At 39.9% G+C, this 27,803-nt stretch overlaps 1 protein-coding gene across 2 annotated transcripts; it reads right to left on the bottom strand.

The window, feature by feature from the left end:
* LOC114259817 (BTB/POZ domain protein, putative (DUF177)) lies at positions 1 to 27,429 on the bottom strand. Of its 2 annotated transcripts, none has more exons than XM_082896225.1 (3): positions 27,249 to 27,429; positions 21,007 to 24,187; positions 1 to 684 (listed from the first exon to the last, which is right to left on the bottom strand). In XM_082896225.1, exons 2-3 carry the CDS (start codon positions 21,579 to 21,581, stop codon positions 276 to 278), a joined length of 984 nt encoding a protein of 327 aa, XP_082752351.1. In that variant the 5' UTR covers positions 21,582 to 24,187; positions 27,249 to 27,429; the 3' UTR covers positions 1 to 275. The 2 variants fall into 2 exon arrangements, with proteins under 2 accessions (XP_082752351.1, XP_082752353.1); XM_082896227.1 differs by having other exon boundaries at positions 21,007 to 21,725; positions 27,249 to 27,412.
* Between the last annotated feature and the right edge of the window lie 374 nt (positions 27,430 to 27,803).

The raw sequence follows: 27,803 nt of genomic DNA on the forward strand, positions 1-27,803 counted from the left end.
TGACAACAAATTAAGGAGATAATTAATGCTGATAGTTCATGTACACCGACCAATACAGGCAAAGAGTAAGAAACCAAAAACAACCTGATTTTCTAACAAAAGTCGATATTAAAATCCATGGTTGATTGGGAAGGGGCTGGGGCTGGTATGCTGCACAACTTCAGCATACATGCACACGTACAGCAGCTGGACATGTTCTCTACATTACATTGCGCGCGCACACACACACAGCCAATGACATCTCCATATAGTTTCACAAATTACCTAAAAAAACATCAATTTTTCAGCATTTGCTTCTTCAAACCTCCAAGAGGACCATAACCTTTCTCTTCCGTCTCCTGTTCATTACAATTACAAGTGGTAGTGTTGAGATTTGAACCACATTTCAGGCACAAACCTTGGCACCTAGTGTTACATAGTGCATCAATGGTGATCTCTACATGCACCATGTCTCTTATGTGTTTTGAAATGTCAATTCCTTTTTCTTCAGGAGGAAAATATAGCCGATCATCCAAATCAATTGAAGCTTCATCATCTTCTTCCTCTTCACTACTTCCAGAAGTTGTGAATTTGTCTTCCCCGAAGATCACTCCCATATTTATAATGTCAGGTTCTTCAACTGGTTCTTCAGTTAATAAAAGTGAGAAGTTGGAGAAAATACACTTAGCAGTTGGCTCACCACACCTTCAACATAAAATTAAAAGAGTCAATGTGCATGAAAAAATTAAGAAAAAAATAAAATTAAGTAAATAAATAAAGAACAGAATAAATAAAATAAGTTCTTATTGAAATGAATCTCAAGAGAAGACCACGCCAATATTAGGGTGCGTGCAGTCTATCATTTGGGTCACCTAAAGAGGAACTTGCGTAACATGGATTCTTCTATTTCTCCCAAAGTACTTGTATCCATAGGGTATGACAAGGTAAGGGTGTAGGATGTGTTCCCAACACCCATACCCAATTCAGACACTCGGATCCTGTAATTTCTAACAATAGATGAAGAAGAATAAACTCACATTTGCTAGTAAAGTAATATTTTTATCCTCTCACATGAATTAGAGATACACATTTCATATTTTTCTTAAATCCAGTTTAATTTCCATTATAATTCTATACAATATACAACATCTCACTTGAGAATATTTTACAATATGCAATATATATATGCATGACAGATCTTCGTACCGATATCCAGTTTTGGATACATATCCCAATATCCTAAAATTTATGTTACAAAAGTCTGACACTAGGATACACACCCACACCCGATACTCGTACCAAGTCCATGTAACATATAGAGGAAGTGTAGAAATTTTGCATGCAAAGATCCATATTTCAGAATGGAACCTTGGTATACAAGATGGTGAGCAAACTACCCTATGTACAATTCTTTTTTGGTTTGCCACGACATACACAACATATAAATAAGGGAGATAGAACATGACATTCCAAAATTCCTATAGATATTCTATATTTGATCAATCTAATTTCTTTTACTTGTACCAATGCTTCATTCAATATGTTATCAGCCACCAATATTGTTTGGTGTAGGAAAGAATATAACAGTTGCAAACCCACTTAGGAAAATAAATTATTCACAAAGATGACAATTTTACGAGGCCCTATAAGTTTAATCCACAAAAGATCATCTAAGAAATTATTATTCGATCAATATTAAATGGTTGAACAGAATTTATACTTCAAAACAAGTTTGTAATCACACATTCTAGGCAGGAAAACATCAGATGGAGAATCAAGAAGCAAATTAGCAGATGACAAACAGATTGAAAATTAGCGGATGACACAAAGAGATTGAATGTCTGTCCAGAAAACACTAGTCCAAAAGAAAAGTCAGCCATGTTAAAAAACAACGTATATAAAAGGAACTTTTTAGTAAATAAAAAATTTTAAAGCAACGAATTTCATGGATTTTATTGACAAAAATAAAAGAAAAAAAGGGATTGTAAATTTAGAGGGTCACCATGAGATTTCAGAGGGAAAACAAGAGAACTTTCTTTAAATTATAGGTAAAAGTAGAACTATTATAATTTGCAGGGGGCAGCTGTCACCTCTAAGCCTTGTGGATCCACCACCGTATATTCGCGTATATTATAACTCTAGCCACTTGAAATTCCAAGGGATTTTTATTTTAAGGTCTCTCATATTAAGATTTTAGAAGATAAAGGACACCAAATATTGTAGTAGCAGCTAAGGTCCTCGGGAAACACGGAAGCAATTTTCAAATTCCAACGCACAGTGCTCATTCAATGTCTTTCATTTTTTGAAAAATTTTAAAACTTAAAAATTCAATAATTTTTTATTGAGATATCAATTTTCAATAAAATTTATATTTTTAGAATGCTCTTGTTGAAATCTATCAAACAAGATCTATGATGAATATGAAATTTCAAGGAAAAAAATTGATAAAATTTCACTGAGTTAGCTATCTTTAGTTAGTGAAATTTCTGAAATTTCTCTAAAAGAAAATAAGCAATTCAGAAATATCTCTGAGAAAAAATAAGCAATTTTGAAATTTTTCTGAGCAATTCTGAAATTTCTCTAAACAATTCTGAATGAAGGGCAAAAACGGAACGAAAAAAAAAAGAGGATCAGCAAAGAAGACTTAAACTACCATCAAAACACTAAGGAACCTTACCTAATACAATTCTTCTCATAGTTCTTAACTTCTACATAAAAGGTGAGAGGGATTGGTGCCTAATTTTCCCAAATTCTAAAGCCCATCTCCATCATCCCCACTGTTTCATCATCACGAAAATGTTGTGTTGCGTTGTGTTGTGTCCTATGAAGCACGGGTACTCCAAAAATTGTGCCATACAAGTACCGGGTGCGGGTACGCCAAATACATGCCGGGTATGGCAAATACATTTGGGTACGTCGTGAGTACGAAAAAATGATTTTTTTTTTTTTTTTTTTTTTTTAACAGCTGCTAAAATTTGTTGTAGCCTTTATCATTCTTCTTTCAATTTTGAAAATATCAAGTAATTTATTTCCAACACCCTTTACCCATGAATCATGGTTTTGCTCTCTTTTGCATCCTTGTGGAGAAGTGGTTTGGAAATACTCTTCTGATCCTCGAAGACGCTCGTGATCCTCAGCTAGTCACCTGAAAAGGAATAAACACTCCGGTCGAGGGTGCCGGAATTAACACTCCAACGGGCAAGTCAGTCTCTACACTCTGGTTTACTTGTATTCTAAGCTAAGCATAATGGTTCTCACATACCTTTCTCTAACTGAAGATCCTGTATTTATAGTATTCCCTTTGGGCCTTAGGGCCTGGCCCATCCCTGATCCTTTACATGTACTTCTACTCGGCCTTTGTTCTACTGGTTGGTATGCCGGCTATTTTATTCGGCTCTTCAATTGACTGGGATCAATGCCGAATAGGGGTTACGTTATGGACCGGACTGGTCCATTCTTCTCTATTGATCCAAGGAAACACGGCTCCCACAATTGCCCCGCAAACACCCCACTAGCATCAGTTAGTCGACGTGTTTGGCTTCTAGCCTAGGAAGTCAAAAATTCGGCGGTTAATCCTCTTCCCGATGCGTGTCAGAACGCGTACACGCTTTTTGGTCATTGTAACAATTTCCCACCCCTTCGTACACTGCCTCCATTTAATGCGATTTGAAATTGTCTCTTCGAATGTATGTTCTGAATACTCAAAGATATCTGGCTCGCCTTCTAGTGCAACTCCTTCACTTCGCAGCTTCTGCAACTCCTTGTTTCTCGTTTTTCCCTTCGTCTCCTATAAGTTTTCTTCTCCTTCATTTTTGATCCCGCTTCCTTGTTTGCTTTTAGTCTTCCATAATCCTTGGGTTGGCCAAAATGGCAAAACATCTGAAGGAGCTCCTTTCAACGGATCGAATCTCCGGCTTTCGACGCCATTTTTCCATCCCCGATGACGTCCATCTGTCACTTTTGGCAGACAGCACCACTGATATGGAGAGGGAAAATGAGAGCACAATCGTCTTTCCTCTCCTATCAATTGCTGAGAGCGGAGTCCGCTTTCCTCTTCACCCATTTTTTAGGGCCGTTCTTCGATACTGGGGTCTAATCCCTTCCCAGCCCAACGTGAATTTCTTTCGCATCATAATGGGAATTGTAGAGATAAATCGGCATCTTAGGATTAATTTAGGTATACCCGCCATTCGGCACTGTTATGTTCTAGCCAAATCTACCGGCCGGCTAGGACGCTACTTTCTTAGAGCCAAGGATACTGATCATCACTTAGTGACTATGCTTGCCAGCTCTGGCAAGCGTGTCGATGACGTGATGGTCGTCGTCCACGACAATTGGGAATTCGACGAAGGTGAAGATCGCCTAGACCCTGTGCCAAGGCGAAAAGGCGAACCAGGTGGCCGATTAGATCACTTGTTTCTATTATTTCCATATCTGTGTTCGGCACTATACACATCTAATCGTTTTGTTTGTGCAGGCAGCGACTTGAAGAGAGTGTTAGTTTCAGACGACGACGTTGTGCTTGTAGAAATTAAGACCACGCTACAATTCGTCGGCCGTCCAAACCTTCAAAAACAAGGGACGGCGGCCCACATTCTCCTGCGGTACAAGCCAACTTATACTACATTCTCGGCGGCAGACAACATTCCGATCGCGCGAGGCGACAACCATCTTACAGCCCTCATCTTCCCCAGCTTCAAAAAGTTGAGGCAGATCAATTTAGAAACATCCGATTCTGAACACTTAAAAGAACAAGCGACGGAACCAATCGCCGAGGACCCGGATCAGTTGGCAGCGGAGGTTGACGAAGCTATTAACTCGACCTTTGAAGAAGCCGGACTGAACTCGTCTGACCCTCCGTCCACATCAGGCCGAGGGGACGCCTTCGAAGATATTTTTACAAATTTAGGAGACCTTCTCGGCGATTATTCTGAGGGTATGGCTGGGGAAAGTCTCACGCAATTGGCACGAAAGAGAAATGCCGAATGCATGGCCGCCAGACGGAAAGCCGAGGCCACCCGTTCTGGACCTGCCCCGACTGAATCTTCTGAAACCATTATTGTAGAAGAAACGGCTTAAGTTCATGCGGCCGAGACGGAGAAGGATGTCGAGCATCCGATTACAGAAGAACGGCCGGTTTCAGAAGATCAGGGAGAAAAACGTACCGCTGAGGGCGAGGCCAGATCCGAGGAGGGCCCCATTGATAAACGGCCACGCTTGGAGGAGTCGGGTGTGGTTTCTCCTTTTGTTGTTGAGCCAAAGATAAAAAAACATGTCGATCTCCTCTGAAGCGTCGGCTTTGAAAGATCCAGCTATGGCACTAAGCTTGGCTACCTCGGTCTCCTTGCCAGCTGACAAGGCAACCTTTCGTGCCGAGCCAGATTTGGTAGCAATAGCATTATTTGGACAAGGCAACCTTTCGTTATTTGTTGCTTCGAAGTCAAGTTTGACGGCCTGCTCAATTATTGCGCCGTCGGGAGCCATGATTACTACTCCAGCTCCGCTGCCCCGTTGATTGGATGATCCATCACAGCACAACTGCCAAACATCCCCAACATAAATTCTCCAACTCGGCTTAGGTCGAATTTCATCGGACGTGAAGTCGGCAAGACCCCCAGTGAATTCGGCCACAAAGTCGGCAAGAACCTGTCCTTTGATGGAGGTTCTAGGCAGAAACTGAATATCGTACTAGCCAAGTTCGAGAGCCCACTTTGAAACGCGCCCAAATGCTTCTGCACTACGGAGTACCGACCGGAGGGGGTGATCTGTTAGCACCCCGATGGTATGCCCCTAAAAGTAATGCATCAGCTTTCTCGCTGCCATGACGAGGGCCAGAATGAGTTTTTCCAATGGAATGTAGCGTGTTTCGGCGTCAACCATTGCCTTGCTCACATAATACACTGGCCGCTGCTCCCCCAGCTCTTCCTTTATCAGTACAGCGTTGACAGCCCAGTTGGAGACTGCCAGATACAAAATGAGTGGGTCACCTACCGACGGCGTTGTTAAGAGTGGAACTGATCGGAGGTAGGTCTTGAGGCCGTTGAAAGTGGCTTCGCACTCGGCAGACCATTCAAAAGCCTTGCCCTGCCATAGTGTATAAAAGAATTGTCGGCAGCGATCCATGGAACGACTGATGAAACTGTTGAGTGCGGCGGCCATCCCCATTAACTTCTGAACCTCCTTGACTGATCGAGGGGAGCCGAGTTCCAGAATCGCTGTGATTTGCCTTGGGTTGGCTTCGATTCCTCGGTGGTTGACAATGTAACCCAAGAATTTGCCAGAGCCGATCCCAAACGCACATTTGGAGGCGTTCAGTTTCATTCCATATTTGCGTAAAATGCCGAATGTCTCCTCCAGATTGGCTATATGATTCTGCTCTTCCTTGGACATGACCACCATATCGTCAATATACACTTCCATAATGTGGCCGAGTTGCTCCTTAAACATGGTGGTGACTAGTCTCTGGTAAGTTGCCCCTGCATTCTTCAACCCAAAAGGCATAACCTCTTAGCAATAGGTTCCTCTTGGGGTGAGGAATGCAGTTTTGTCTTGGTCCTCCGGATGCATGACAATTTGATGGTAGCCTCTGTAGGCATCGAGGAAGCTCATACACTGATAACGTGCCGTAGCATCTACAAGGGGAGAGGAAAACAATCTTTGGGGCAGGCTTTGTTTAGGTCCGTGAAATCGACACAGACTGGCCATGTCACAACCCAAACCCGCCCCTACAAGTTTGGGCATGACTACCTCAGACACAGACATAAAAACCGACATATGTAATATATGGGGCCTGAACGGAAGCATTAATAATATAAAATAACATAATCATCATCCATTGAGCTACCACTACCATGCCAGGATCACAAACATCACATTAAGTAAATGATGTACAGAGAACATGCACCCAAGTATTCACATACGAGCACACACTTAGGGCCACCCCCCCCCCCCCCCCAATTGGGCGCATAACAAAAACATTAATGACGAAGGGATCACATACAGTCAACCATAAATAGACAACCAAAGCATAAGTCAAAACTTAGCAAAACTTTGCAAAATGCACGGGCTTCATCTAAGTGCCTGGACACACTGGGGTTGACAAGAGAGACGAGCCTTAAGGATTAGGACTGGCCTCCCAGTTGACTACCTACAGAAACAGACAAAATACAGAGTGAGTAAAACTCAGTGAATAATAGTACATAAATAATGTAATGGTTAACTTGAATGATAGAGCATATAACTGCAGAGATATATGATTAACTACATTCCGTAATTATTTCCAGAACAGCCATGGGTCCAGTTTTCTTAACAGAGTGGCTTTCAGCCCAGTAATGTACAGAACGGCCATAGGCCTAGTAGATACAGAACGGCCATAGGCCCAGAAATATCGGAACGGCCTAGCGGCCCAGAAATAACAGAACGGCCTAGCGGCCCAGAAATAACAGAACGGCCTAACGGCCCAGAAATAACAGAACAGCCTAACGGTCCAGAAATAACAGAACGGCCTAGCGGCCCAGAAATAACAAAACGGCCTAACGGCCCAGAAATAGCAGAACGGCCTAACGGCCCAGAAATAACAGAACGGCCTAACGGCCCAGAAATTGCAGAACGGCCTAACGGCCCAGAAATAACTGAACGGCCTAACGGCCTAGAAATAACAGAACGGCCTAGCGGCCTAGAAACAACAGATGTATGGACTCAAGAGGTGGCTCGTACAGATTCTAGAGGTGGCTCCCACCAAAGTGTAGCACTTAGTTCCGTACAGCACTTTGTTCCATACCAGAAATCAATAAGTCTCATCATGTCATAATATAAACAAAACGAACATCATAACGGAATAACCACAGATATCATCAGAACAGACTAGTCTTATAGTCATACAGAGGCACATAGATTATTCCAATCATTTACATGAGTTAACGTAGTTAGTTTACGTGTAACAGAATACCAACGATAATCATTAGCAATATGTATTACGTATCTCACAAATTGCACATGTGCCATCACAATGCTATTTGTAGGGACAAAATAATTACCTCATAACAGTCTTAAACCATCCTTGATAAAACTGAATAGTTCGGGATACATAAGCATCATTGTTCCATTTGTTCACCATGAATCATTAAGGTTAATCCACGGATAATAGAACGTTAATAATGTCTTTTAACAGGACATAAAACACACTACTGTAGTATTATCCAATTCTGTTAATCCTCTTTAGACAGATATCTACGTCACAAGACATATGTTGAACCAAATAGATGGTAGGAGTCTTCGATAGAACTTTCAAGGTATTATGTTCCCATTTCAAATATCAAGTTCCCGATAACCGGGATTACTTTCACAAACTTTTTCTATTAACCATTCTCATGGTTTCATAGCTTGTATGCAATTCTCATGCGGAATCATGGGTAATTTATAGATTATAGCACATTACCGATAACCATTAATCGTAGGCGGAATACAGAATAGTTTCAGAGTCATATCAATGGATGCCAAATCCTTCAATGTTCACACCAATTCTCAAATACAAACATGTTAACATAATTGCCATGGAAAAACAGAATGTTAATAATAATAATAATTATTAGCGGTAATTGATGTACATTTATAGTACCATTACTGTTAAAATAACTGATGTATTATTATTGATTGTTGCTTTGATGTATTACAAGATTGATAAATTACAATTCCTATACAATCTATATATAGAAGAAAATGTGGTAGTAGGTGTAGTGGAGGTGATAGTGGGTTAGGTGAAGTGGAGTGTGTGGTGAAGTGGAGGTAGGTGAAGTGGAGTGTGTAGTGGAGTAGGTGAAGGTAAAGATGGGAAATTCTAACAGCCCCCCGCAAACTCAAGGAGGAGAGAAACTAACCAACTTGAGTTTGGAGAGAGTAACAAAACAAGAAAATACATAAAAATAAAAAAGGATAGGAGACACTGTATGGTCGTGTCAGACCGTTGGTGAAGACACTGTATGGGGTGTCATAACGTTGTAGAGGACACTGTATGGTGGTGTCAGACCGATGTAGAAGACAGTTTATGGGGTCATGTCGGACCATTGTAGAAGACAGTTTATGGGGTCATGTCGGACCGTTGTAGAAGACAGTTTATGGGGTCATGTCGGACCGTTTGTAGAAGACAGTTTATGGGGTCATGTCGGACCGTTGAAGGAGACAATGTTGTGACAGTTTACGGAGTCTTGCTGGACCCTTGTAGAAACTAACCGGAATCAATGTCGGGACAGTTTACAGAGTCTTGTCGGACCCTTGTAGAAACTAACCGGAATCTAGGTCGGGACAGTTTACAGAGTCTTGTCGGACCCATAAAGGAGCTAACCGGAATCAATGTCGGGACAGTTTACAGAGTCTTGTCGGACCCTTGAAAAAGCTAACCGGTATCAAATGTCGGGACAGACAGGAGGTGCGTAGGCCGTGCGAGCTCGCTGATCGAGCGCAAGGGGCAGAGCCGCGTCTAGCTGTCGGAGAGGCCGTCGGATAAGATGGTGGAGCCGAGGAGGGCCAGTTTCAACTAAAGACCAAGACCACCCTCAAACTCAATCCATCTGTTTCAAAGATGATGCTGAGTTTGTGGATCCGGATCCGGGTCACTCATTTGAAGCTGGTGAACAACCGGGATTTGGGTCTGGTCCCATCCCTTCAATGACTGGCTTTGTAGAACAAGCTCTTTCCATGTCTCAGAACCTCACTGAAACTAACTTGTCGGTGATCGAGCCGAGATACTTTGACATAAAGGGACTGCCTGCAAATGATGATCATCCATCACATGATGTTGCTAATGGGCAGAAGCTAGTGAAGGAGGTTTATGAGACACTGAGAGCTAGTCCTCAGTGGAATGAGACACTATTGGATATTATTGATTGATGTCTTACAAGATTGTTTTTTTTTTTTTTTTTTTTTTTTTTTTTTTTTTTTTTTTTTTGGTGGGTGTAATAATAATAATAGAAGAGAGAGTGGGGGACATGATGATGAGGATAAAAGGAATAAAACAAAAAAGTGGTTGTGAGGTGGTTGATGTTTGTGCTCGGTGGACTAGGATAGTGGAGGTTAAGATATTATAATGGATTGGTGTGATAGGAGAGAGAGAGAGAGACCAAGACCAAGGGGACAAACTCAGTGGCTTTAGAAGAAAAAGAAAAAAAGGTATGGATTGGGGCAAAAGTTGGCTGCTTCGGGGTCTGTACAGTTTGTGGTGGCCATCTGGGTCATGTTTTTAAAAGTGTTTGTGGTGGCCATCTGGGTTTGAGAAAGCATAGTGAAAAAAGCAAGCGGAAGATGGACGGTTCTATGCTGCAATATGTGCAGCTCCTGCCGTGGCACTTGGATCATGGGGTTTGTTGAAGGAGAAAAAAAAAAAAAAAAAAAGCAACGTGCTATCCATCTTTTATGGAGCAACTATCATCTGCTACAACCGCAGTTGAATCAATAGTGCAGCAGGATGGAAAAGTTGTGACAAGTCGTGGGCCTGGCACTGCCATGGAGTTCTCCGTTGCACTGGTTGAGCAATTATTTGGTAAAGATAAAGCCAATGAAGTATCTGGGCCATTGGTGATGCGTCCTAATCATGGAGATGAATATACAGTGCTTGAGCTAAACCCAATGGAGTGGACATTTGACAACTGTCCAAAGATTCTTGTACCTGTTGCTGATGGCACTGAGGAAATGGAAGCTGAGAGAGAGGCACATCGAAATAGAGTTTGCTCGACAGAATTCGATTTCGCCGGAGAGTTTCGGAGTCAGTGGAAGACGAAACACCGGTGGATGAAGAAGCCATGGTCGAAATACAGAGAGAGAGATGGAGAGACCATGCCCGAGGGAGGGGCTAGCACAGTGGCTGAGATAGAGGAAGCTAGGGTATGTGTAGAGGTCCGGCGGGCGGCCAAGGCGAGGTTGCCGCCCGCCGGTGAAGGAGAATGACCAGGTTCTTAACCTTGCTCTGATACCATGTTAAAATAACTGATGTATTATTATTGATTGTTGCTTTGATGTATTACAAGATTGATAAATTACAATTCCTATACAATCTATATATAGAAGAAAATGTGGTAGTAGGTGTAGTGGAGGTGATAGTGGGTTAGGTGAAGTGGAGTGTGTGGTGAAGTGGAGGTAGGTGAAGTGGAGTGTGTAGTGGAGTAGGTGAAGGTAAAGATGGGAAATTCTAACAATTACTCACAGTGGTAGGTCTCTGATAGCGGTGGAACGATGTCCTCGTCTTGACTTACAAACACAATGCACATAACAGAATATGAGGATAACACCAATCTCTTTCCTATTCTTTAACCAATAGCCATGGTGGTTCTAGCTTCATTAGTCCTCCCTAGGTTGTAATCCATGTTTCAGAAAATAGGAGAAATCGATGAGAAATGGTTTAGGTGAAGAAATGGTACAAAACCGGTTGACAGAAAGTGAACAGTCGTCACCAATTTGGGCATAACTATTTCTGTATTTAGAATTTGGGAGTGAGACCACCGCCATTGGAAACTAGACTTCCGGGGCTTGATTTTAGGCTCAAGAATCACTCAAAACGGAGTCCGGATAGAAAAGATATGCTTGTTCAAAGTTGGCTGGACAGAGCTGTCTCCGCACGTGTGGGGGAACAGTGCCGCACGTGCGGCCCTGGACAGTTTGCAGTCCGAAAATGGCTACAAAATTGGGACTTCTCATTTTCAAAATCAAACCTCAATTCCATGTAAATCAAAGCCCAAAACCCTTTAATACATAACAAATTTCATATATTTGATCTCCATCAAACATCATAACCTCAAAATATTATTCAATTCCCAAACACAAGAACACAAGAGCACCAAATAGCCATAGTTGGGGTTCAAAGTTCACATCTTCCATATCAATCCTTGATTTCATGTAATTGATGCTTAAAACCTAAGGATTCAAGATAGATGATCATACCTTAGTTCCATCCTTGTCTTTCTCCTAGCTTTCTCCAATTTCTCCCAAGCTTCCCATGGATGATCTTCTTTTTCTTTCTTCACCCCCTTCAAGCATCTTCAAAACCCCATGAGTGTTGATTAGAGGAGCTTTCCTCTTCTTCCTTCCCTCTCTCTCACGGTTCTCTTCTCTCTCCCCCAAATATTTTATTTGACTTCCAAATGATAAGTTCACCACTCACATAGCATAACCATATATACATATAACCAACACCTAAGCTTTTAACAATAGGAATAGCCAAACACGCCCTTACGAATCGCGAAAAATCAAATTTCAATTAAACGTCCCAGATGACTATAAAAATTGTGCTGAGCATAAATGTAAAAATATATGTATTGATGATTATTGATTGATGTATTGATTTATTACAAGATTGATTAATTACAATTCCTATACAATCTATATATAGAAGAAAATGTGGTAGTAGGTGTAGTGGAGGTGATAGTGGGTGAAGTGGAGTGTGTGGTGAAGTGGAGGTAGGTGAAGTGGAGTGTGTAGTGGAGTAGGTGAAGGTAAAGATGGGAAATTCTAACAGCCCCCCGCAAACTCAAGGAGGAGAGAAACTAACCAACTTGAGTTTGGAGAGAGTAACAAAACAAGAAAATACATAAAAATAAAAAAGGATAGGAGACACTGTATGGTCGTGTCAGACCGTTGGTGAAGACACTGTATGGGGTGTCATAACGTTGTAGAGGACACTGTATGGTGGTGTCAGACCGATGTAGAAGACAGTTTATGGGGTCATGTCGGACCGTTGTAGAAGACAGTTTATGGGGTCATGTCGGACCGTTGTAGAAGACAGTTTATGGGGTCATGTCGGACCGTTGTAGCAGACAATGTTGTGACAGTTGTTATGACAGTTTACGGAGTCTTGCTGGACCCTTGTAGAAACTAACCGGAATCAATGTCGGGACAGTTTACAGAGTCTTGTCGGACCCTTAAAGGAGCTAACCGGAATCAATGTCGGGACAGTTTACAGAGTCTTGTCGGACCCTTGTAGAAACTAACCGGAATCTATGTCGGGACAGTTTACAGAGTCTTGTCGGACCCTTAAAAAGTCGCACCCTCAAAAGGTGTGCCTAATTTTGTCAAAAGGCGTGCCATCAAAAGGCGTGCCCAATTCATCAAAAGGTGTGCCGGACATGATGGCGAGGCACGTGGGCGCCTTGGCTTGCGTGCCCGTTTGTCGGCTGGTGGTAAGAGGCGCGCGATGCGCGTGGCTGCCTCGACTATTTAACCAAGGTTGAAGCGGAGGTTGTGCAAACCAGTCTGAAACCGCCGAAAATCCTTTGAAAAAAACTCTTCCGTTTCTGAGAAAGAGATTCTGGAACACTCTGTTGCCATTCTGTCACCAACCCTTCCGAACATTACCAGTCTGAAATTGCTATTTCGCTGAAACACTTAGCAACCCAAAAAACATGGCCTCGTCTTCCCGTCCAGCTACCCAGAACCTGCTCACGCTCTTTCCAGAACTGAACGAGCCCACAGGAGAAATAACGGGTGCGGTGTCCAGTGAACCGCAACCAAACACCTCTGGTTTTGCTCCATTGAACTTTCCGATGCGGTCGGTGGAGCAAAAAATGGCGGTGCAGTCGGATGTGGAGGCCAATCAGTATACTCTAAAGGCATGTGTGGAAAGTATGACGGCGGTTACAAATTTGTCGAACCGGCTGCAGAGTAGAACAAATGAGGTGCAGCATTTAAACTCCCAGCTGGCTCTGCTCCAACGCATGTATAAGGATGCGCGAGCAGAGATAAGCGTGCTAAGGGCAGAAAACAAGGAGCTGAAGCGGAAGGCCACCGTGATGTTCCGATTTGGAGGGCCGCCATATGCTGCAGTGGAGGAGTATGGGGGAGTGAACGTGCTCGGTGGACAAGGAAACACGGAGGCAACACCGGCAAGGGCCGTCCAGGACGGAGGCAAGAAGAAGAGACCTGCAGCAGAGTAGAGAAGAAAAATCCCACTGTGGGTGTGGGTGTTTTGTTTTGGTTTGTGTTTTTTTTTTTTTTTTTTTTTTTTTTTTTTTGTAAAATGGTGATCGGGGTGAGCCCCAACAGGAATAAAATGAGTGTGGTGTGCAGTTCTGCTTCTTCTGTCTGTTTGTTTTTTTTTTTTTTTTTTTTTTTTTTAATCAATGTTTCAGTATTATACAAAAGATAAAAAAAAATAGAATAAAATAAAATAAAATAAAAATAGGGATAAAAAAATATATATTATAATAAAAAAATATATATTAAAGAAAGTGAGGATGTGGGCGGTGGATGAAAACAGGTGAGAGGCATTGTGTGTAAATAAAATAAAAGAAAGGAAAAGAGGGGTGACAACAATTGTTTTTTTTTTGTTTTTTTTGTTTTTTTTTTTTTTAAATAAAATAAAAAAAGAGTGAAGTGAGTGGTTGACAGCAATTGTTTAAATAAAATAAAAGAAAGGAAAAGAGACTTTGGGTTGTGGTGTGTTGCTGGGTTGTCAAAAAAGTAGAAAACAAAATGCACATGGGTTGGAAAGTGAAAAAGAGAGAGAGAGAGAGCAGTCTGCCAGCTAGCTGCCCACATTTCAGGGCCCTCCACAGCAATTGCAAAAGGTGTGAGGATCAATAGAGACATGATAGACAAACATGCGTAGTAATTCATCCCACTTACAGCCTTCCCCTTCATTCCTCTCTTTCATAAATGGGCTCCTCACTACCATCATCAGCACTAGAAGAAAAAGCATCAGGCACATCTGTATGTTGCCTTCTGCCACTGGATGAATCTGAATCTGCACCTGGTGCAGATAAACTAGAAACTTTCATTGTGTCACAACCACTTTGATTATGTTCTGGCCCATGCATATCATTCCTCTCCTTCACTTCCTTGTCGAGCAGCTTTATGGTTGGCTGCACCAGCGGTATGAGAATCCTGTTGCAAATGCAAAAGCTGATCATGTGAAGAGCACTGGCGGCGAGTAGAGAACCAACGCCGGAAAGTCTAACGGCGGTGACAGCAAGGCAAGTAGCGCGGTGGCGCCGATCGGCAAGGTAAGGAAGAAGGCCAACAGGGTACGAAACAGATGAATGAAATGAGATGTTTTGGGAGGTGTGAATCAAGTCTGTTTGAGATTTGATTATGTAACAGGTTAGGGTCCGGCGGGCGGTGAAGGCAAGGTTGCCGCCCGCCGGAAGGTGAAGCTCACCAAGAGCTAACCTATAGCTCTGATACCATGTAAAAATATATGTATTGATGATTATTGATTGATGTATTGATTTATTACAAGATTGATTAATTACAATTCCTATACAATCTATATATAGAAGAAAATGTGGTAGTAGGTGTAGTGGAGGTGATAGTGGGTGAAGTGGAGTGTGTGGTGAAGTGGAGGTAGGTGAAGTGGAGTGTGTAGTGGAGTAGGTGAAGGTAAAGATGGGAAATTCTAACAATAAATATGTCCCCTGCTCTGGTTTCTAAAGCCTCTAGGGCCTTCAATTTGCAGTATAAAGTTAACCACCTAAACGTGCATTAACGAGTCAGACAAAATAGATTTCCAATTAATTTTCCCAAATAGTTCTAAAATTCCCATTAACATACCCGAATACTCAAATTTGATTTTTGAACCCATAAAGGTCGGTAATTTCCATTTGAAGTCCGTAACTCAACTGATAATGCTTCAATTCTAATAGATGTAATTAAATTAAACCACATCATTTCATAGGGAAATATAGATGGTTTCTTGTACGCATTTTGAGGTCATTACAGGCCAAGTCCCATTTTTCTTCTTCACAACCACAGTATTAGAGAGCCATGTAGGGTAGGTCACTTCCCTGATTGCCCCGGCATCAAGCAACCAATCAACCTCTTCAACGACGGCGGCAGTGTGCTCTGCGGCTGATCGCCGGCTTTTCTGAATGATCGGCTTGCATTTAGGGTCAACATTTAAACGGTGCTGCGAAACAGACGGATCTACACCCAGTATCTCATATGGAGTCCACGCAAATACATCAAGGTTGCCGAGAATGAAGGAAATTAGCTGCTGTCTGTCGGCTTGATTCAGGGAGGCGCCGACCATGAAGAACCTGTCTAGGTTTCCGTTGATTTCAACTCAATCTAGGGCTTCCGTGGCCTTTTCATTTGGGAACCGCCCAACATCGTCGAGGCTCTCCCGATCCGTCACCTCAATAGAGTTCACTTGCAACTCCTTTGGCATTTTTGCAGCAAGGAGATAACATGCTTGTGCCGATTTCTAGGAGCCACGGATTTGCTCGATGTCGCATTCTATCGAGAAGCGTAGCAGCTGATGATAAGAGCTTGGCACGGCCTGCATAGTATGCAACCAGGATCGCCCCATGATGAGATTATACGGCAACGGCAGCTTGACGACCAAGAACTCCACATCCACTGTTCGGGAGCCCGCTCGAACGGGTAGTGTAATTTTCCCCAACGGGTATTCTGGATTGGCGTTGAAGCCGAATAGTGGATAAGAAGCCGGAGAAAGGTCCGATTCAGAGAAGCCGAGTTTGATGAATGTCTTGTAATACATAACTTCCGATGTGCTCCCTGGGTCAATGAGTACGCGCTCAACGGTGAATCGATTTACGCGTACCTCAATTACCAAAGGATCGATGTGGGGAAGTGTCACTCCGGCCAAATCTGAACCATCAAAAACAATGCTTGCAGCTTCATGGGACCGTTTAGCCGAAGTGAGTTGAGTTTTAGGGTCGGGATTCGACTGAATCGTATGCACCGCGGATGACATTGACAGACTGTATATCATGTGGATCACGCCGAGCGGGGGTGAATCCTGTCTTAAGGCTATTGCTTTGGTTGGGTTACCTTTTCGGACGTACTGTTGTAACCAACCATCTTGTACCAATTCCTCTAGGTGATCCTTCAATGCATAACAACTCTCAGTATCGTGGCCATGATCCTTGTGATACTCGCACTGCCTATCCCGTCTTCACGTGTCGGGAGGTCCCACCATTTTCGACAGCCATTTGAAGAACGGAAGGTGTTGGATTTTGGACATAACCGCACTGATCAGCTCTATCAACTCCGTATATTTCTTGTCGGCGCGCCTTGTGCGCTTGCTATCGACTTGCAGTTGTTCGCTTGCTCGGTGGGAGCATTGGTCGCTTGATCGGCGAGAATCCCGTCTCTTATCTCTTTTAGCCCGATGTCGCGATTCAGAGCTTTGAGGTGGTACGGAACTTATCGGCTGAGCAATTTCAAAAGGAGCCGTCTTGTTGGCCACGTTTCCGGCTTTAACCCGCAAGGCGTCATCCTCCACTTTGCAGTATTCCTCAACCTTCTTCATCAACGACTAGACTGTTTTGAGGGGTCTTCTAGTCAAGGAGCTGCGGAGAGCACTGTCAGGATGCAAACCCATTTTGAAGGCAGTGATGGCCATGGAGTCGTTGCAAGCATCATCAACAAGATTAAAGCACTCCCAGTAACGTGCCGAATACACTCTTAGTGTTTCTCCTGGCTGGATCTGCATTGCTCAGAGAGAGTTGGCTTGTTTCGGCTGGACCTCGTTGGTGATGAATCTGGCCCTGAAGGATTTCTGTAATTAATGGAAGCTTTTGATCGAAGCCGGCTCCAATTTATCATACCACCTGACAGCTAATGGTCCCAAACTATTGGGAAATATTCGGCACATGAGGGCCTTGTCGTCTGCATGCAATGTCATGGCTTACTTGTAGTGACGGATGTGATCGGTGGGGTCTGATTTTCCATCATAGAGAGTGAACGACGGAGCTTTGAACTTTTTGGGCAGGACCACCCTTGCGATCCGTCGTACAAAGGAATCATGCTGGTCTTCTTCGTCTAAACTATTTCTTATTCACTTATGCCTTATGCGTACACTCTCTTCAGAAGAACTGGTAGCTTCGAGTCGACCCTTCTTTTTGGGCTCCGGGGATAATGAGTCAGAGTCACTGTCAGTGTCCTATTGTCGGGCTCGAGGTCGTCGACCATCTGCCCTCAGGGGTCGTTCCGGATCTTGGCATACAGCTTGTTTGGATTTCGCTACTTCCAAGGCCAAATCCTGACGAAGACATTCGTTTCAGCGATCATGTTCTCCAACCTCTGTTCGTTTTGCTTTGCTTGCTCCATAATCGCTTACATTGCCTCTTGTGCTGATGTTGAGAGTGAACCGAAGTTCAAGGCCCTTCTTGCGGTAATATTCTCTGGCCCAAGCATGTTGCTTGGGGTGGTTTCATCTTGCGGTGTAGGGTCATGAGTGATTGCTGGAGGATCTTCCGTCACGCCCGCCATGGATGTGCTTGAGTATTCCCACAAACGGCGCCAATTGTGGAGAAGTGGTTTAGAAATACTCTTCTAATCCTGGAAGACACTCATGATCCTCAGCTAGTCACTTGAAAAGGAATAAACACTCCAGTTGGGGGTGCTGGAATTAGCACTCCGACGGGCAAGTCAATCTCTACACTCTGGATTACTTGTATTCTAAGCTAAGCATAATGGTTCTCACATACCTTTCTCTAATTGAAGATCCTATATTTATAGTATTTCCTTTGGGCCTTAGGGCCTGGCCCATCCCTGATCCTTTACATGTACTTCTACTCGGCCTTTGTTCTACTGGTTGGTATGCCGGCTATTTTATTCGGCTCTTCAATTGACTGGGATCAATGCCGAATAGGGGTTACGTTATGGACCGGACTGGTCCATTCTTCTCTATTGATCCAAGGAAACACGGCTCCCACAATCCTGTTTTAGTCAATCAAAAAAGAAAAATCAAGAATTATGTAACTTTTTAGACAAGTTCTCTTTTTAGTTTTGATATTGAAACTTATGATTTGTATGCTGGATGTTTACCTATAAATTAAGAGGAGAAAAAAAAAATTAAAAATTGACGTACCCCATCCGTACCTGTACCCTACATTTTTAAAAATTTGCCGTATCGATGTACCCATATCGTATCCGCACCCGCACCCGCACTTCAAAGGTTGTGTCTACCCAATTAAAATTCTAAAGACCACCTAATGCAGAATGGCTATTAAAAAATCAGTTCAACTATTCAATTGATCTCAAAATCAAAATATATGGAGAATTGTTTGCTTCGAAAGGAAAGAGCACACAAATCAATAGAACAGAAAAGGAGAAAGAAGAACACAAGAGTCAAAACCCTAATCTAAAAAACAGCCACAAAACCCTAATCAAAATAGGAAATCGAATCATACTATTATTTGGACACTAAATTCTAACAAAATTAAGAAACTAAATATTAATAAAACTTCTAACTTAACTCTAATTAAATAAATAAGTAAACATAAAAATTACAAATTATAAAATTATAAATAAAATCTACAACAATAATCAGCATGTGCCTGTTCCACATCACCACCTCTACCCTTTCCTCCTTTACATCCAACATGTAAATGCTTTCTCTCTCCCAAATATATAATACCCATGGCAGCCAAAAAACCCCACTTGAAACCATAATCATGCTCAAAAGTCAATTCCACAACCTCCATTTTCATATGCCTGGAGAAGGCCCACCACATCCTAGCCTTCACCTTCTTGCGTCCACCCACCATTAACAATCTGAACATTCCAAACTCAAAATCCACAAAACAGCAGCTGGCCCTATGTTACCAAAATATGTAATACCCTAACGAATTTCGTATTGGTATGTACGTTCCAAAATATGGTACACTTGCATTCCAAAACAATAAATTTAATGATCTGAAACGATCCCAAAAGTTTTTTCCAATAAATTTCCTTAAATGTTTCCTTACGAGGAAAGAATCAAATATAGTGAATTAAAATCTAAGGTAAATTAAGTTTTGACAAGACAAAACATAAAAAATGAGTCATAATACTCATAGAAATGTTTTACTTTATGAAGAAGAAAAAACTAAATTTTATTAGGTGCCTAATAGTTAAAAGAAAATTATTCTAAAAGTACCTTAAATTCGCAAGTATAATATATACAAGTCTATCCCTATCGTACCACATTTTAGAGCATGTGGCGTACCACATTCTAGAGCATGTGGCATACCACATTCCCGTTTCCCGTACCGGAATGATCCACGCTCCAAGTAACATAAAGCTGGCCATTGCCATCAAACAATCCCCATAGCCTTCAAGTTTAAGAAGCATGAAGACACAAGATTGTAGGTAATAAATAACCCCCACCCTCAAACAAACGAGAAAGCAAAATTTTACATGACTTGCAATTTTGTGTCAGCAAGAATGAAAGTTGAGGTTGGAAAGGTCAAAAGGTGGAAGCCAAGCCACTACTGTTTTGGCAAGAGTAATTGATGCAGATAGAAAAGTTGTCGGATGAGGAAGGAATCAAGCACATTTGGAAATTTAGATCTTTTAAGAACCATATCAATACTAGAATATTAGGTAGAATTTAATTATTTGGAATGTCTCAATTATTAGGTAGAATTTTATTATTTGGAGTGTTTTATAGTTTTGGAAACTCTTCATTAGGGTTTTTTGGATACCTATAAATAGCCGTTGTGTTAGGTTTTGTCAGCTTTTGATATGAATTTAATTGAAAATTTTTAATTTTGAGAATTAGGGTTTGGTTTATTCTTTTGGTTTTGCCCTTTTATTATCATCGTTTTCCCTTCTGCCGTCCTACACCAGTAATATATTCTGAAAATAAGCGACATGATCAATCCACAGACCCATCAGAGCTCTTTTACAATAATAACACACAAAGAACACATTTAACTACCGAAAGCTTTCTAGTTTTTATAACAAGATAATCTAGAAGTTACTTGATAAGTACTGAGAAATGAAAAACATTGCAGTGCTTCTACTCAGTACAATTGACAAGTCAATGCCAAACACACTTGGTTCAAGGTGGCTTCATACTTCAATCTTAAAAGACAATTTTAAACCTTGAATTTTCAGTTCTAAGTATACAGCTTTCTACCATGCTCATTCAGTGCTAAGAATTTTCAGCATTAGATTTTTAGTTTTACCAAACCACAACTTAGTGTATTGAACTATAGTTGGAAATTGCAAATGAAATAATAGGAAGAACCAAGTCAAATGTTACAGAAACACATGCTGGAAAACAAGGAGGGGGGATTGCTAATTGTTAAATACCTATTGCAGGCGAGGGTGATAACTGTTCGTACAATCCCATCAAGCCTCAATTTCTTCTTTTTCCTTGTTACATCAACTGATATTAGAACAGGTGTTCCAAGTGGAAAATCCTTCACAGCTCTTGTTACTCGTAATCCCATCACAGAAGCTCGAGATCTTGAAACCTCAGTTGAAAGTTTTCCTAACCCGAGTCTCTCCAAGGTTGTGCAGTACTCCACATGTGAGATTGAAGGGTTTCTCTGATACACAACAGCCCCTTCCCATGGTGATCCCATATCTTCATTTTCTCCTTGTTTGTCCTTCCAATCATATGTAATTGAGCCATCCTCACCAAACAACACATCATTGGAGTTCATGCATTCTCTGGCTATAAACCTCAAAGTGCTGGCAAGTGTTTTTTTCAAAATTGGATTGATATTTTTACTAAAGGAAGGGAGTCCTTGTGGAATATTGCAATGGACAAAACTGAAGTTTGGGTTGGAAGGAGACTTGCTTTTAAAATTCAAATCATATGATTTCAACAGGTTAATATGAAACGAGGGAATTACTGAGGACGAAGAGAGTATGATTGTCATCTTATGATGGAACAACCCTATAGAATCAAAGTAGATAAGGTTGGGTCCAAATAATCATGCAACCCAATGTAATGACTTTCACAGTGGAAACAACCAGCATGCCCATAAAATCATTAGCAAAATCCTCTGATTATCCATATCTATCTGCAACACGCAAGTGCCCAAATTCAGCTCTAGCTAATGCATTATGTGAATACATTATCAATATCAAGTTTAGAAGCAACAGATCTTGCTCCCACACAAAATACATCAAGACAATTTGGTAAACCTTGACGGCTTTAAATATCGGCCGTTATGTATTAGGATTTTGGACTTCTGATACTGTTATTCATCAATATATCAGCCGATACTATCCAATATCGTCTAATATTGGCCAATATATAACCGTATCACCGATACCAATACATATCCTGATACCTTTCATTATGTATGCATTGAGTACATGTGTGTGAGAGAGAGAGTGAGCGAACTATGTTGACTGCATTCTAAAGTTTTGTTCACATGTTAAAATGTTTTATTAAATATTTGGAGAGCATTCTGAAATAGAGAAAATACACTTCATTCAACATCTAAAGGACTAAAATTGTAATCACATAGTAAATTCATTTCTCAGTCCTTGTTTTAACAGTTACAAGAAAATAATCACATTTTCTAAATGATAACCAAACCAACATACTAAAAAATGTACATGCTATCTTTTTACCTATGAGCTAGAATAAGAGTTGATGAAGGTGATAAAAAAGTGCCAATAATATCTGTAGCCTAAGAAGCACCTACTCGGTGATTCTCAAAAAATTAAGGTACGAAACCACGGGGATACATGAAAAAAAAAAATTGGTGATTCTCAAAAAATTAAGATATGAACACCACAAGGATACAACCAAAACAACAAATTTATATATTTTATTTGTTAATTTTATTCACAAATAACCAAAATTAATAAAAAAAAATAACCAAAATTCAACATGAAAAACCCACTTAGGCCAAGTTTGGTATTTCTAAAAAAATCCAAAAAGTCAAAAAGTCACTATCCTATTTAAGTCACATCATCTTATTTAAGTCACATCACCTCTCTATCACATCACTTCAAACCCAACCCATATTCAACCCATATTTCATAAAAAGTCAAAAAGTGCACTTATTTAGGACACCCCAAACAACCTTATAATTTAAACATCATTCATCCTTCAACATATAAAATATAATTTCATCAATCATAAACCATTATATAAAAAATGTCAAGAGAATTTAGGTTCAATAATTAAAAGATCATCCATACAAGTCACATAAATCACAAGTCAAAAAATATGTCATTTGATACATCATTACAATCTAAGAAACATCAACCAACATCCAACATTCAACAAAATGAAAAAACAAAAAGAGTAAGCCTTATGAAGCTTCAAACAGACCTAACACCAACCAAGTCATCATCACAACACCATCCCCTTGGCCTGCACCACCATCGTCTATAAATAACACAACCTCCGTGTCAGATTCATCAAGACAGAGATTTGCAACCTCAAGCATCACAATGTCATCAAATGAATCAAACTAGTCTCTCGCAGTATCCCACATCTTGGCCTCTCCTAGATAGTATTGTGGGCTTTTTCTTGACAAAAGCAGATTTTTATGACTAAAAATGAGGTCTACCTCTCTCATATGAAATTTAGAGCACATATTAGAGGCATCGAAGATCTAATATTTTGGTTTTGTTTGTTACTTTAAAATTTTTCAATTATTGTTAGTTTCTATAGAACGGCTATTAGACCAGTGATGTTGTATGGAACAGAGTGTTGGGCAACCAAGAAACAACATGTAGATAAGATGAGTATGGTTGAGATGAGTATGCTCAGGTGAATGTGTGGCAAGACTAGACAAGACAAAATTAGGAATAAGTGTATTTGGAAATGAGTAGGAGCAGTGTTGTTAAAAGCGCGCCTAGGCACAAGGCGCTTCGAGGCGCAGCCTGTGCGCCTGAACTGGTCCCAGGCGAGGTGCGTTGAAGAAGTCGCGCGCCTTAGGCACAACTGGAAGCAGGCGAGAGAGGCGCAAGGCTCGTGCCTAGGCGCGACTGATGTTTACGCCCTAATCTTTGATCTAACGGCTGTGGTGTGTGTTCGGAATGGCTCTAACCACAGAGGATTACAACTTAGATACACTACAAACCCAATACAACTGAAACGAAAGCCCTAATCTGTGTCGTCTCTTCATCTCTCGACTTTGATTCGACTTCGACTTGGACTGGGCTACGACTTCGACTTCGACTTCCAGGTGCGCTACGATTTCCAGGTGTGTGTTCGAATCCCTAATCTGTGTCGTCTGTTTATTTTTTTATTTTTTTATTTTTTTTCTCTTTCGGCTTCTTCATCTTCTTCGACTTCGACTCTCTCTCTCTCCCCTTCTGCCTTCTTTGACTGGCTTCTTCGACTTCGATCATCTCTCTTTCTCCCTCCTTTGACTTCGATCATCTGATCTGATGGTCATTTTATTTTTATTTTTTTTCTTCTTCTTCTTCTCTCCTTCTTCTTCTCTCTTCTTCGCCAATCAGTCTGCTCTGCTCTGTCTTCTTTTTTTTTTTCTCAATTATTTATCCCTTTGAGTCTCTGTTAAAAACAAAAAATAAATAAAATAAAATAAATAGAAATACAAAATAAGACTTATCTTATTAATTGATTAACTAAAAAAATACACTAAATTGGTCTCTGTTATCGGTCTCTGTTTTTTTGCAAAATAAATTTTTTGTAAAAGAAATACAAAATAAATTGGTCTCTGCTATTGGTCTCTGTTAAAGAAAACAAAATAATTTTTTTTTCACAAATAATTAATTAACACATTGCTATTGGTCTCTTTTTTTTTACATTACATTATTTTCTAAATTGACACATTACATTACATTAATTATTTTTTAAATTGACACATTACATTACATTATTTTCCATTATATTACATTACACGGAGTGTAATTTTCCATTACATTGTATTAATTAATTTTCCATTAATTAATACACAATGCTAATGTAATTTTCCATTACATTACACAATTAATCACACTTACATTACACTGAAATTATTTTCCATTTATTAAATTTGTTGTGTAGAAAATATCATCGGAAAGTAATAGAAAAGATCCGGCATGGCAACATACCCATTTGAAAATTGAAATGTTATGTAATATGCACTTTCATGGCTTTGAGAATTATTCTATATTTTGTCTTGAATCTTGATTACTTTTTATTTTTAAAAAAATTGTCTTAGTACTATGAATGATTAGTCTATGTTAATTTTTCTATTTTCCATTTGATGGGACTTAAGGCTTGGTTTGGTTTGGTTTGGTTTGGTTTACGAAGACTATGCGTCTTACTTCAATAAAACCAGCGTCTCGCCTCACGCCTTGTGCCTTGCGCCTAGGCCCCGAGAGACCTTCAGCGCCTTAGTGCGCCTTGAGCTTTTAAAAACACTGAGTAGGAGTAGCACCGATAGAAGATAAGTTGAGAGAGAATCGATTGAGATGGTTTGGTCACATTCAACAGAGGCCAATAGAGGCAGTAATGAAAAGATGCGATACTATAACGGTAGATGGAAGTATTAGGGGGCGGGGTAGGCCTAGATTAACGTTGACTGGCGTTGTAAATAGAGATATGGATGTACTTAATTTGACTAACGAAATGACCTTTGATAGGGCCACGTAGAGAAGAATGATTCATGTAGTCGACCCCATTTGATGGGACTTAAGGCTTGGTTTGGTTTGGTTTGGTTTGGTTTGGTTTATTGTTGGTTACTACACTATAATGTCAACTGCTTTAAGAAACCTCCTAACAAACACTTTACTTACAATAAACAGGATAACACTACCTTAATATCACCATCTTTCTTCTAATCTAAATCTACCAGCCAAATAAAAAACTAAATCTAAATTTAAATTTAAATCTAAATCTAAATCTAAATCTAAATCTATCACCTGAGAATCACTATCTCCTCTAATCTAAATCCATCAACCAGACTAATAATTATAAATTTGTTTCCTAAAAAAACAAAAAAGAAAGAAAGAAAGAAAAAAAACTAGAACCAAAATTTTAATTTTTCAATTTCAATTTGTTTCAATTTTTCAAAATTTCAATAAACTGCATTCTAATCCTAATTCAACCACACACATGATTATCAAACTTCACATTCACACTTCAACAACATTATCATCACATATCAGAAAATATCAATGATTCACAACAAAACAAGTAAAACAACTTCATCAAACTAAAGAACATAGAGTAAACCCCCCCCCCCCCCAAAAAAAAAAACATAGAAAAAAAAATCATACATGTGTTCAATTGTTGGACAAAGCTGGAAAAGTTATTGTGCTTGACGTACTTGGGCAACAATATACAAAACAGAGAAAAGTTAGAGTGAGAGAGAAAGGAAGAGAGCGAGCGAGCGAGAGAGAGAGAGGGACAGAGAAGCTAGAGACCGAGTGAAAGAGAGAAGCGAAAGGGAGATCCATATGTGATACTGAGAGACCGAGTGAGAGAGTTAGGCCAACATTCATGAGTGAGAGTGGGAAATAAATTGATATGATAAATGTCGTTTTAGCCACACAAAAAAATATCTTGAGGTTATTTTGGAAAGATAATAACGTAATTTGAAAGTCCATAAATTCTTTTTAATTTTAGATTGACACAAAAATATTAAAAAAACAAAAAATCATACATAAAAAAAGTTTAAAGATTACTTCTTTTGCTTCTATTTTTTTGTATTCTGTTTTTAAAAAGTCATTTCTAAACATTGTAATTTACCTCATTTTAGTAAAAAAAAATCACTTCCCAACCGATCATATATTTTTCACCTCATATTTGCATGTTTTTTGTAAAAAAATTTAAAAGTCATTTGCAAACACATTTAATACATTCATCTCATATTTTAACTAAATTTTTTTAAAAAAATACTAAAATAATCGTTTCCCAAACTAATCTTAAGTCTCATAACTAGGGGTGTGCGCCGTACGGTTTAGAGGTAAAATAGAAACCGCACGGCAGTTGGTAGATAGAGAAATTTGTCATTAGAAAAGGCCATTTTTCTATCGAAAACCGGTAGTTCGGTTGGCAAATAATTGTGGTTTCCACTTGGTGGTTAAGGCAGATTGGCTGATTATAAAAAAAAAAAAAAAAAAACATAATTCAAATTACAAAAGTTGAACCAAAGATTTTTTTTTTTTTTTTTTTTAAAAAAAACTAATTTATAAATTAACTAAAATAGTCAAAATTAAAATAGATGTCCATTCATCTAACACTTAACATTGACAAACTAGTCAACTAAAAATCCAACAATCCAAACAAATTATACAATAACAATCTAACAAGGCAATAAACACTAAAAAAAATAACAACATCCAACATCAAACAGAGCAGAAAACAGAAGAATAGTATAACATTAAGCTATTAGCTTTTAGGTTTTTGTCCACAAACAAACAAACAGAGCATGAAAACACTGCTTAAAGAAGAATATTGTTTGAAAGTAGAATATTTAAAAGGTTGATTTTACAGGAAATATAAAATAAACTAAACAAAACATCACTGAATACACAAAAATAAAATATACATTCTTATCCAGAAAATATAAAAATAATACAATCACTAAGAGAGAGCAGAGAGAGAGAATACAGCAGAAAGTGACCTGAGAAGAGGCAATCGACGGTGACGATCGGCAAAGAAGCCGATCGACGGTGACCGGCAAGGTTAGCGGCGGCGGCGGCGATCGGCGAGCTGAGGAAGAACGAGAGGAGACAGTTGAATGAGATGAGATGAGATGTTTGGGTTGGGAGTGTGAAAAAGGAGGTTAATTGAGAATTGATCGCGTGTGAGTGTTTGTATGTACACGGTGAATTAATAAAAATTAGTTTAAATTATAAACACATCTCTAGATTTGTTTAAAATATAAAAAATTTTAATTTTAAAATTATAAATACTTTAGGGCAAATTACAAACACCCTCTCGAGATTTGATAAAAATACAGATTTTCTCTTGAGGTTTGAGAAATTACAAATTACTCCCTGAGGATTAAATTTTCATAATAAATTAGGAAAAATTAGGGGGAATCTGTATGAAAATAAAAATCTCAAGGGGCAATTTGTTATAGAAATATAAACCTCAAGGGGCGGGATGTAATTTCTCAAACTTCAGGGGGAAATCTGTATTTTCACCAAACCTCGAGTGGGGTGTTTGTAATTTG

This window comes from Camellia sinensis, chromosome 11 (genome assembly GCF_055761805.1).
Source record: "Camellia sinensis isolate YWXY chromosome 11, ASM5576180v1, whole genome shotgun sequence".
NCBI lineage: Eukaryota > Viridiplantae > Streptophyta > Magnoliopsida > Ericales > Theaceae > Camellia > Camellia sinensis.